Source organism: Natrix helvetica (genome assembly GCF_964273705.1).
Source record: "Natrix helvetica genome assembly, chromosome: 9".
In the NCBI taxonomy this organism is placed as follows: domain Eukaryota; kingdom Metazoa; phylum Chordata; class Lepidosauria; order Squamata; family Natricidae; genus Natrix; species Natrix helvetica.
In genome coordinates this window covers 11,009,661-11,021,389 of record NC_138560.1, presented here as the reverse complement: position 1 = coordinate 11,021,389, position 11,729 = coordinate 11,009,661, and the positions used below count along the sequence as shown (strand labels likewise).

General features: G+C 42.0%; 1 protein-coding gene across 1 annotated transcript; it reads right to left on the bottom strand.

Moving 5' to 3' along the window:
• Positions 1 to 320: 320 nt before the first annotated feature.
• On the bottom strand, positions 321 to 11,721 carry SNRNP40 (small nuclear ribonucleoprotein U5 subunit 40). The gene is made up of 10 exons (XM_081962385.1): positions 11,495 to 11,721; positions 9,887 to 10,016; positions 9,181 to 9,274; positions 7,284 to 7,449; positions 5,781 to 5,903; positions 4,510 to 4,630; positions 2,993 to 3,075; positions 2,509 to 2,570; positions 1,303 to 1,406; positions 321 to 755 (listed from the first exon to the last, which is right to left on the bottom strand). Exons 1-10 carry the CDS (start codon positions 11,639 to 11,641, stop codon positions 706 to 708), a joined length of 1,080 nt encoding a protein of 359 aa, XP_081818511.1. The 5' UTR covers positions 11,642 to 11,721; the 3' UTR covers positions 321 to 705.
• Positions 11,722 to 11,729: the final 8 nt, after the last annotated feature.

Below are 11,729 nucleotides of genomic sequence, written 5' to 3'. Positions count from 1 at the left end.
CTGCAATTCAGTTTAGGCTATCCTTTTGAGTTTAAAAAAAAAATCCAATAAAAACCATCTTAATTAGATCCGTATGAAATATTATGCTAGCACGCTGTTACCCACTGTAAGGATTATTTAATACGGTAACTAGCCCAGTCTTCTGCCCCTGGACTGTTGTTTATTGTAGAGCAGGGGTGTCCAAACTTGGGAACTTTAAGACTTGTGGACTTCAACTCCCAGAATTCTGGGAGTTGAAGTCCACAAGTCTTAAAGTTCCCAAGTTTGGACACCCCTGTCGTAGAGCAAAAGACGTCCATGTCAATAAATTCCACCTGAAATTTTTACAAGGCATTTCATTTTTTTAATATAAAAATGACAAACGAATCTTAGGGAAGCATGCAATATTAAATGCTAACTTCCCCACTTTACCATAGTCACAACGATTTCGAAAAAGAGAGAGCACATTTTAAAGGTAAAATAAAGCATTTGCGCATCCATCAAAATTATGGAGCTGGGCTGCCGTGTGTTTTAGGCTTCTGCAAATATGGTTAAAAAATTCAAGAAGAGATCTTTTAGGATACAGATGATGATTTAACGCTGCCCTGGAAACATGACAGTTGTGTCTCTTCATGGGCCATCTTCCTCTTCCTCCTCCTCCTCCTTTTCAAATTAGTTGGAAGCAATCAAGTTCTGCAAATCTTCCGAATTAATCCATGCTCCTCCTCACTGAATCTCTCCCATATAAAGTCTTTTGTCGCTAGACGCAGAAAGTACTGATGGAAAGGAAGGCAGATTTGGTTAAAAGGTTAAGTGAAAGGTCCCATTTCAATCATTCTGGGGACTTGTTTTATTTTATCACCTTAAATATTTGTGTTTTAAGCAGGGCCGGGTTTAGATGAAAAGAGGCCCTAGGCTATTCCACTTATGGGGCCCTTTCACCTCCCATTTTTAAGTTTGTAAATTACATGAGAGATAATAAAATACACCATTACTGTGATATATATCAATATATTAAATGAAACATGTTGTAATTGGTACTAACCTTTATAAAAAATGTGGCACAGATAATAAATAAAAATAAAAGGCCCCTCTTGATCTTGAGGCCCTAGGCTGAAGCCTAGTTAGCCTATAGGAAAATCCGGCCCTGGTTTTAAGGCATTTCTTTGAATATCTGTAACCTAAGCGCTCCAACAGAGCAATGAACCAACCATCAAGGAAGAAGGGCTCCTTCAGAGTTATGTTAACAGATTATTAAAAAGGATAATTTCACACCTTAGCATATATGTTCAAGGTTACTGGTCATGCACAGGAAGGACTTACCTATTGGTTCTTCTGGATGAAATGCCACTTCATTTATTGAACCTGCATGGCCTGGAAGTTTGTAGAGGATTCTTCTGGAGGTTGTATCCCACACATAAACAAACCTGTGTATAATGACAAACACACATAAAGGCCTCCCTGCATGTAAGAGATCAGTTTCCTCAAACGATATATAAACACAGAAGCTGCTGAACATATAATCTTGTTTTGTCCACATTAAATACCACTAGAGCAGTGGGTCTCAACCTTCCTAATGCTGCGACCCTTTAATACAGTTCCTCGTGTTGTAAAATTATTTTATGTTTTCCGTATTTTTTCAAAAATGTGTTTTTTGATGGTCTTAGGTGACCCCTGTGAAAGGGTCGTTCAACCCCCAAAGGAGTCCCGATCTACAGGTTGACAACCACTGCACTAGAGAATCTTTTTTTTTTAAAAAAAAAAAACTCCTTAGATTTGCATTTTAGTAAACCTGGAAACAGCAAAGGACTGGCCTGCGGTGTGTCTGCCAGCGAAAATGGAGCTTGGGAGGGAGCTCCGCTTTCGCGAGCAGAGAGTTGCAGGAGGCCATCGCAGCCAAAAACAGAGCTCGCAAGGGCTGCGTGTGGCACTTCTGAGGTCCGTTTTCACTGGCAGAGGGGTTGCAGGAGGCCGTTGCAGCCAAAAACGGAGCTCGGGAGTCCGTTTTTGCTGGCGGAGCTCTTGAGCCATCACAGGCGCCCCCAACATGTTTGATGTCGAGTTGGCCATGCTCCCTGGCCACGCTCCCAAGGTCAAACACAACCCTGATGCGTCCCTCAATGAAATTGAGTTTGACACTCTGGCCCTAATCTGCCAACCTCAGAAGCTAGCTTCAGACCAGTGAATTGCAGCTACCGTACTTAACACAACCCTCTATCATTGGAGTTAGAATCAATGAATCTGAATGTAGTGCTGCGAAACTGCGGCAGGTATATGGTGCAGATCAAAACACAATTCTGTGAATTATCAATTAAAAGGAATATACAAGACAAATGACTAAATAACACACAGTAAAAAATAATAATAAACGTGGCCTCTGCAACTGAGACTAACCAAGACATTCTCTGGATCAGCCTAATTTTAAGTATCATCATCATCATCAATTTATTTATTTATTGCTAAAATAAAATAAAATAAAAGGAGGGGGGAGCTTTTAAATGTTAAAAAGTTAAACCATCAGATTTTTACCTGTCTGCAGATCCAGCAGCTATTTTACTTCCATCCGGGGACCAGGAACATCGCAAAAGGTTCTAACAAAGAAGGAAACACAGTCCAATTCCAGGTGTATTTCATGTTCTTTATTTTTATCCGAAGGGAAATCTACCAGGACTTGCAATATTAACAATACTCCAGGAATGCTTTTCCTCTGAAACCTTAGTCTGCAGTTCTGTACCAGATTTTATTGCCAGCACTATAAGCATCTTGCTTTCTTACTATGAAATTGGTTGTGAATGTCAAGAAGGTTAATTTATAAACGACAACAACTGCACTTGGAGGGGGGGAGCTCTTTTGCAGCAGCTCTAATTGGAATTTTATCCCACGCTTTAATTTCCAACGTAGGCCTTGCTAAAGGGTTTGCAGCTATTCCGAGTTTTAAAAGCCATTTATTCATCAATTAACTGTCAACTACCAGCCATAAACAGGCAATGTTTCCAGCCAACACTTCACTTACCTTCTCAAAATTATGCACGTTCCCTTGGAGTATCTTCACACATCTTTCTTTGGGAGCAAAAGGCCGAACATCCCAGATGCGAACTAGAACAAAATCAAAACCAGCATGTAGCATCCAGAGCTAATTATTTCGATATTGGCTCATAATGCAGGTTTAATTGCCAGCCAGCTGCTAAAATGTAATTTTAATGCAATAATAACAACAATAACATCAAATAAAGTTGTAACATGTAGAGTGATTATCATCTCAGTTCTCCCCGACAGCCAAGATTAAAAGATCCATGGGAGGACAGCTTAAAGCTAAATACTCAACACCCAACACGAGTGCTGAATTTCACCCATTATTGTTGCTCAAATAAAAAGAAGATAATTTAAAATTATTCCTGAACGAGGAAGGGACATAACAGCCATTGTAGGATTCTCTCTTAATTGTTCTTTACTCTTTGTTTCACTCCTTGGATTCCACCAGAAAGTTGTCACTCAAGCCTGTCTCTCATTCTTAATTTTCATCTGTACACCACTGTTGCTCTAAAACCATGAGTGCTGTCAGTCAACTATTTACCATGGCCATGTTATTACAGATAGCATGACTTACAACCATTTGTTTAGGTATTGAAATTGCAATTGCATTGAAACAAATGATTTATGACTGCTCCTCACACTTATGACTGTCATGGCATCCCACAGCCCCGTGATCAAAATCCAGGCACTTGACAACTGGCATATACCATATTTTCCTGAAAATACAATCTACTCAGAAAGTAAGTCCTAGTTTGATTTTTACATGTGCGCCCAAAATAAGCTCTATCCTCCCCCCAAAATAAGCCCTTATTAAGACCCCGCCCACTCCAGGGTGCAGAGTTGAGGATGGGGGTGGTGGAGCAGCCCTACTACTTACCTTCAGAAAGTTGCAACCAGGCCTCACATACCTTGGCCCATTTCTTTTGCTGTAGCCGGCAAGGCTTTTTTGAAGGCCTCCGTAGCCGATGAGAGAGCTCTGGATCGATCCGGAGCTCGGTTATCGGCTACAGAGGCCTTCAGGAAAGCTTTGTTGGTCTAGCCCAGGGGTGTCCAAACTTGGCAACTTTAAGACTTGTGGACTTCAAGCTCTGCTGGCTGGGGAATTCTGGGAGTTGAAGTCCACAAGTCTTAAAGTTGCCAAGTTTGGACACCCCTGGGCTAGCCAGATGAAGAAGTTCCGGAAGGCCTCTGATAGTGATAAAGAGCCAGGGGTGATGCATGCAAGTGAGATCAGTCAGTGGACAACATCCCCCCCTGAATATAAGACCTGGTACCTTTTTTGGTGGGGAAAAATTATAAGACAGGGTCTTATTTTTGGGTAAACACGATATTTAAACGGCTGCAGCATCCTGGAGTGTAAACTGCTTAGAGAGAACTGTAAAGCACTATGAAGCAGTATGTAAGTCTTAAGTGCCATTGCTATTCTCGTTTGTTTGCCACTAATGAGCAACTGATGACCTGGAGGTATGAAAAGAGAGTAGGGAAAAAAGTGATTACCTGCATTGTCCATTGCATTGGAAAGCAAGTAAGAGCCCTCTGCGCTTAGGCTGAGACCGGTGACAGAATCCGCATGTCCTCTCATTGTGTAAGTTAGCTTGTTCTGACGAAGGTCCCATACCTTTAAGACATTTAAAACAGGGCTGGCATTTTACACTTGAAAAACATACTAGAAACTAAGAAGTCATCATCACCTTCGACCCTGTATAATCCCTTGCGGGGAGGAGTCTGGGCAACTGCATGGAGTTGGCAGAGTGTTTTAATGGCCAGATGCCCTTCCTGTCGCCAATGAGAAGTTTTGTTCAGCAGATGTATTCTCAGTGGGCCGAGAGAGAAATATCTGCCGCTACCTAGGATCGAACTCACAGCCTCCTGATCGTGAGGCGAGCGCTCCACCTCTAGGCCACTGCACCACTCGAAATTAACAAGCAATTACCATAAATAAAGTGAGGTCCTAAAAGTGCCACATTTAAGGTGTAATAAAAAGACTTCCAGCCTACATCCATGTTCCAGACACAGGGATTTCTTTCCACCAATTGATTCTATAGGTAGCCCCTGACCATTCTGTTCAAAGTTACAATGACACTGAAAAAAGTGACTTATGATGGTTGCAGCATCCCCATGGTCATGTGATTCAAATACAGGCGCTTGGCAACTGTCTCCTATACATGACGGCTGCAGTGTCCCGGGGTCATACGATCAGCTTTTGCGATCTTCAAAGTCAATGGGGAAGTCAGATTCACTTAACAACCGTGTTACTAACTTAATTGCAGTGATTCACTTAACAACTGTGGCAAGAAGGGTCATAAAATGGGTCAGAATTCACTCTCTTCCTTAGCTATAGAAATTTTTGGACAATTGTGGTCGTAAGGTGAGGAGTACCTGTTTAAAAACAATGACATTTTAGGAGTAAAATCCAAAACAGTTTTAGAGGTGTGGAAAGAGATGACTCCCCCCTCCCCCCCCTGCACAAACCCCACATTATTCATGGCCTACACATGGGGCATTTAGCCAAACCCATTTTCTATTCCTGTGCTTAGAAAAACCTGAAATATCAGAGAGAACTAGCACTGCCTACTCATCCTCACAAAAGAATTTACATTTCAAGTGCCAGAAGAAAGGAGAAAACCTCCATACCATCTATGCTTTTAACCCATTTTATCTTGGGGGGGGGGCTGCCCGTGTTATTTTACAGCGCGAAATGAAAGAGGAAACAGAAATACGTTTTAAAATAAATATCAAACCTGGCTTCCTGGGCCAAGTCAACTGACCTTGATATCATTGTCGATACCGCCAGATATGATCTGATCACTGATATCATTGAAGGTCACAGCTAACACTTGATAGGTGTTCTGAAAGGTTTGAACAGCTGCTTTCTTCCTGATGTCCCAGAGCTGAGGACGATGAAAAAGTGTTTATTTTCATACATTAAAAATATGCCAAGATTGCATGATGCGATCAGGGCTTCTCTTAAACCTACTAATTATGAACAGAAGATCATTGTGTAGGGAAGGAGCAATGAAGATATAGTTACTGGGGGTCACTCTCCCCAAGATCTGCAGATTTGTTCTGACCTAGGCTTCCCAAAATCATGAAGCAGACTCCTTGTCCTGACAAAACCCCTTTTTATTAAGCTAATATGAATTCCTCTCATTCATATCCAGCAAAGTCCCGGCAAACGGTCTTTTAAGGGTGAATTTACAACCACAGATCTTATCAGGCTTAGTGAGCTGCCAGGCCGGAATCTTCCAAATGCAATGCTATGCAAGGAAATACTTGGCAAATACTTGACTCTCTCTGAGAGTCATGAACAAATCTTCAAACTAATTAAGCGAACTAATTGTCTCTTGCAAACTCCTCTCTTCTTTTGGTCCTCTTTATTCCCCATGGGAGGGGCCTTTCAACGTCCACTTGTGCCTTTACTCCCGAGTTGGCCCTTGTTCCTTAACTGTCCCCTTCTCCTGGCAGCTCTTCTGCCCCACTGAACTCCGACTCCAATGCGGAGCCCTCATCAGAGCCTTCCCTAGACTCCAGAACTGGCCCATGTTCCTCTCCAACCTCCTCACTGTCTGAGTCTGCCATCAGCTCCTCTGGCGGGCCACAGCAAGATTAAGGATGTTTGGTTGAAAAGAGATATGCATCCAGAGGCAAAAGAAAATCCCCCAAAACCACCCCCCTTTTTCATATTCATTATAAGGATGGCAAACAGGGTATAAAGAACCCATCTGCACATAATATTTTGGTGGTAAAATCACCAGCACATGCCGGCTGGGGGAGTTCTGGAAGTTGCAAGTTCACAAGTCTTAAAGATGCCATGGTTGGACACTTCTGGTCTACAGAGCTTCTCCTAAAATTGCACGTATTGCTCTAGTTTTTCTCTTGTAGGCTTGTTTTGCCATAGGCAACCAATCTATGTGTGCATCTATCAGGGGAAAAAAGATAGCAATCATCCCTCTCAGGAGGCCCCAAACCTTCCGGATAACATTTGTCCAATGCTGCCACGAGGCTATATATAAGCAGAATCAAAATACCAAGTATTAAAATATAGGAAAAAAATAATGCCACTGCCTATTTGAAAGAGGCTGAAAGTCATTGGCGTCTAACAGACAACCAGACAGACTGGCAATTAGAAAGACTAGCCGAAAGTCACCCTGTTGGCTTTTAAGCCAAAGGCAGGACTAGAACTCCATGCCCAGGTTTTTTTGCTTTGTAATTAAAACTACACCAAACCAGCCTTCCCTGTTATTCTGCAAGAGTATAGTATGAATTCTGACCTTCACTGTCCCGTCATCGCTGCCTGTGCAAACCAGCTGAGGTCCACGTCTTGCTGGATAGCAGGAGTTGACAAATGAAGTGTGTCCTTTAAGTCTTTTCACTCTCTCTCCTGTCTCACTATCCCACACTGCTACTGTTTTATCCGTCGAGGCCGAGAACAGCATGCTGAGAAAGAAGGCAATGGCTATGAATCTTATAAAGCTAGTACTTCTCAACACTTCAAAGTTATTTATCACATTAAAAATGGTCCATTAGATAAGGGAAAGATACTAGACAGGAACTCAAAAACCTTTTGGGGGAGGAGGAGGCTCATCTTAATATTGCCTGTAGCATTAAAGGAAAAGGCATTCATGTTTGTTTGCAACAAGCAATACATGATGGGTAGGAATAAAGCCTAGCACTGAGGTGCAGTGGTTAGAGTGCTGTACTGCAGGCTACTTCTGCTGGCTGCCGGCAATTTGGCAGTTCAAATCTCACCAGGCTCAAGATTGATTCAATCTTCCATCCTTCGGAGGTGGGTAAAATGAGAACCCAGATTGTTGGGGCAATAGGTTGACTCTGTAAACCGCTTAGAGAGGGCTGTGAAGCACTGTGAAGCGGTATATACCGTATTTTTTGGAGTATAAGACGCACCTTTTTTCCTCAAAAGAGGCTGAAAATCTGGGTGCGTCTTATACATCGAATACAACATTTTTTGCCTCCCGAAGCTCCGCCTCCTTCACCAAAATGGCCATGCATAGCCTTATGGAGGCTTTCAGAGAGCTCCTGGGAGCTGGGGAGGGCAGAAATGAGCAAAAAACAGGCCGTTTTTTGCCTCCCCCACGAGCACTCCATAAAGTTATGTATGCAATTTTTGTGACAAAAAATGGGCCCGTTTTCATGAAAAACAGGCCTTTTCTCGTTCATTTCCCCCCCCCCCCCAGCCGCACTCTGGCCACATGACCACAGAAATTGTCTTCGGACATCATTGGCTCCCTCGGCCAAGAAACAGAGATGAGCATCCTGTCCTAATGTCAGACACGACTGGACAGGGAAACCTTTACCTTTTATATGTACGTACATACATACATAAATACACTATATTGCCAAAAGTATTCGCTCAACCGCCTTTACTCGCATATGAACTTACTGTGACATCCCATTCCTAATCCCTAGGGTTCAATATGACGTCGGTCCACCCTTGGCAGCTATAACAGTTTCAAGTCTTCTGGGAAGGCTGTCCACAAGGTTCAGGAGTGTGTTTATGGGAATTTTTGACCATTCTTCCAGAAGCACATGTGTGAGGTCACACACTGATGTTGGATGAGTTTAACGTGGCCTACCACTTCGTGGCTGAGTTGCTGTCATTCCCAAACACTTCCACGTTCTTATAATACAGCTGACAGTGGACTGTGGAATATTTAGGAGGGAGGAAATTTCACGACTGGATTTGTTGCACAGGTGGCATCCTATCACAGTTCCACGCTGGAATTCACTGAGCTCCTGAGAGCGACCCCTTCTTTCACCAATGTTTGTACAAACAGTCTGCATGCCTAGGTACTTGATTGTATACAGCTGTGGCCATGGAAGTGATTGGAACACCTGATTCTGATTATTTGGATGGGTGAGCGAATACTTTTGGCAATATAGTGTACATACATACATTAGCCATTTTGAGGATTATAGTAAAATACTTTTTTTAAAAAACCTCAAGCATCCTTTTCAAAGGAAACAGGAAAAGCAATAGCAAACCATAAATAAATAAAACACAACATAGGAATATGATACGAAGCTAGTTTTCTGTATTCCTATTGAGTTTTTTTTTTTTTTTGAGGGGTGTCAAATCAAGCTGAGAAGTATTTCGGCATATTATACAAAATGTAAAAAAAAAAAAAAACCCAAACCCCAGACACTAACCTGCCATCAGTGTTGTAATGCAATTCCATAACTGCGCCGCTGTGGCCCTTCAAAGTGGCATAATTATCACAGTCACCATACACATTCCATAGGACTGAAATGAGAGGGAGGATCAAGCCTAAGTATAGCATTTCCCCTGGAAACTGGAATATATCAAACAACCATTTCAAATCAAAGGTTTCTTAATACGCACAGCCTGCAATCAGGCAGGTGCTACTGCATGGAAGACTGCAAGTAGTCAAAGTGCTGTTAATATCTGACCCCATAAATGACATATTTAGCAACAGACCGAAGCACCCAGCAAAAATAAAATTCTGCTCAATATAAAGGATGAAAAGGGTAAAGCATTCTTTTGCAAATGACAATAAAGGTCTGCTAAAAACTATTAAATAGTGCACACCATTAAAGCAGTGGCCCTCAACCTTTTGGGCACCAGGGACAGTTCTATGGAGGGAGAATTTTCTGTGGACGGGGTGTGTGTGTGGCGTTTTGTGTGCTGCCTGAGTCCTGCTTCGCTTGTTTGTGTGGCCTGGTTTCTGGCAAGCCGTGGCCTGGTGCCGGTCCACGAACGTAGGGTTGTGGACCCCTGCATTAGAGGCATGTCTCTATTTACTCTCATTAGAATGGAAGGGCTCTTCTGAGAATACCTAATGTGCAGCTTTAACAAGCCTATCACGCTCAAAGAAAGATCACAGAATTGACTTACGTATCAACCTGTCGAACCCAGCTGAGGCTAAGGTGGATCCATTAGGATGAAACTTGCAACAATAAACTTCTCCTTCGTGACCAGAAAGCAACATTATGGGTGCTTGCAATGAGGAACATCTTGGGGGGCCCTAAAATAAAAAGGAAATGCAACATATTCAAGAAGATATATGGTTATTGTTTTGATTTGCTTTCTCTCTCTCTCTCTCTCTCCCCTTTCATTTTTTAGGTAGGTGACACAATTAGATGTTAGGTAGGATAGAAAGAAAACGTCGTTTAATAAAGGGTGATATAATTAGAATAAGAGATAGAAATAAGAGAAAGGAGGAATATTAATGTATATATTTTTATATAATAAAATAAGAGCAATAGGAAGAAAACATGTGACTTAATCAAATAATGATAGACTGCAACTTAATCTATTTATGTATTATTAGAAATATATAAGTTGGTGGAATGTAACAATTATGATTTTGTTAGTTTTATTTGTACTAGAAAGTATGACACCCAGGTGCTACACTGTTCACGCAGAGATGTTTGTTAGAAAGGCGATATAAATAAGCGCAAACCGTTGATAGAAAAAAAATGAAGTCAGAAAGAAAATTGATCTATACATTTTGAAAAGGCTCAGACACCTCTTACCTAATGCTAAGAAAACAGGATGAATATTGTAATCAGTGGAAAATGTAAACATAGCTACGGCTAAAGTAGCAGAAACTGTAGGTCCAACTGCAGACAATGAATTAGGAAAGATTGCATTAAAAATCTATAAACATTTATTCAATTGATACCAGCATTCGCACAAAAAGAGATCAATACGTTTATTGTTATTATTTGTTCTGCATTTTTATATGTTTGCTTATATTATCTATAGTGCTTTTAATGAGGGCGTTAACATCTTAATAAATTGAACAAATACTTATCACATTCACTAAGCAATATTTGGGAAAATGCAGCAAATATATGTGTAAACCAGTCAACATGTTTAATAGAAAGTTTAATAATTTAATAGAGAGGATATTAATTGTTTAGAGTCAAGCAGCATGAAAGTTTAATGGTTATGATGATTGTCCGTTGTTGCACGTTCAGCCAGAAGGTTAAACTAGATTTGGAATATTATCCACCTATCAATTCCTTCCTAAGAGCTTGAAATAGGCAGGCGTTCTCATAGAAGAAAATATTTGTAGCTCAGGGTTGAAATGAGAGACCCTTGATGCTCTCTGAGCTTGGTTGTTTACTTGCAAACATTTCATTTCATTAGAAGCATCTTCTAATTACTTGGCTGCAGTCCCCCTCTGCGGGGATCGTGGAGCCCAGGAAAATAAAACCTGTCACTACCTGGGAATTTATAGGGAATCGAAGTAGCAGGGTAATGTCTCCGCTTTTTAGTAGGCTGTCTAGATTTGCCATCGCTTTTGGGACAGTACCAAAGGGCAAAAAGCAAGTGGGCAACCTAATGCAAAATAAAATTCTTAGCAGAAAGACACGAGAATTAGGAAATGACGTTTCAATGAAACGATTCTGGGGGGCAAAAGCCGCTTGTCCCCTTCCCCCAACATCCACTTCAAGGGGAAAACTCAGCCGCCTCCCTTCCCAGGGAGAAACTCACCGCCTGTAACAAGGCCCCCGGAGGCGGTTGCCCAGCTCCGGGGCCCGGCCCCAAGATGAGCTCATGGCGGGGTTTCTTAGCAGCGGCAGCCGCCGCCACCAAAGCCATATCCGGCCCGGGAGCCTTCCGTTTCTGCGGGTCGATCATCGCGTCGGAGGCCCTCAACGCCGCCGTGCGGGACCAAGAGTGGGGAGGCCACGCCCACTTCTCTTCATTGGCTCTTTTACAGGCCTCT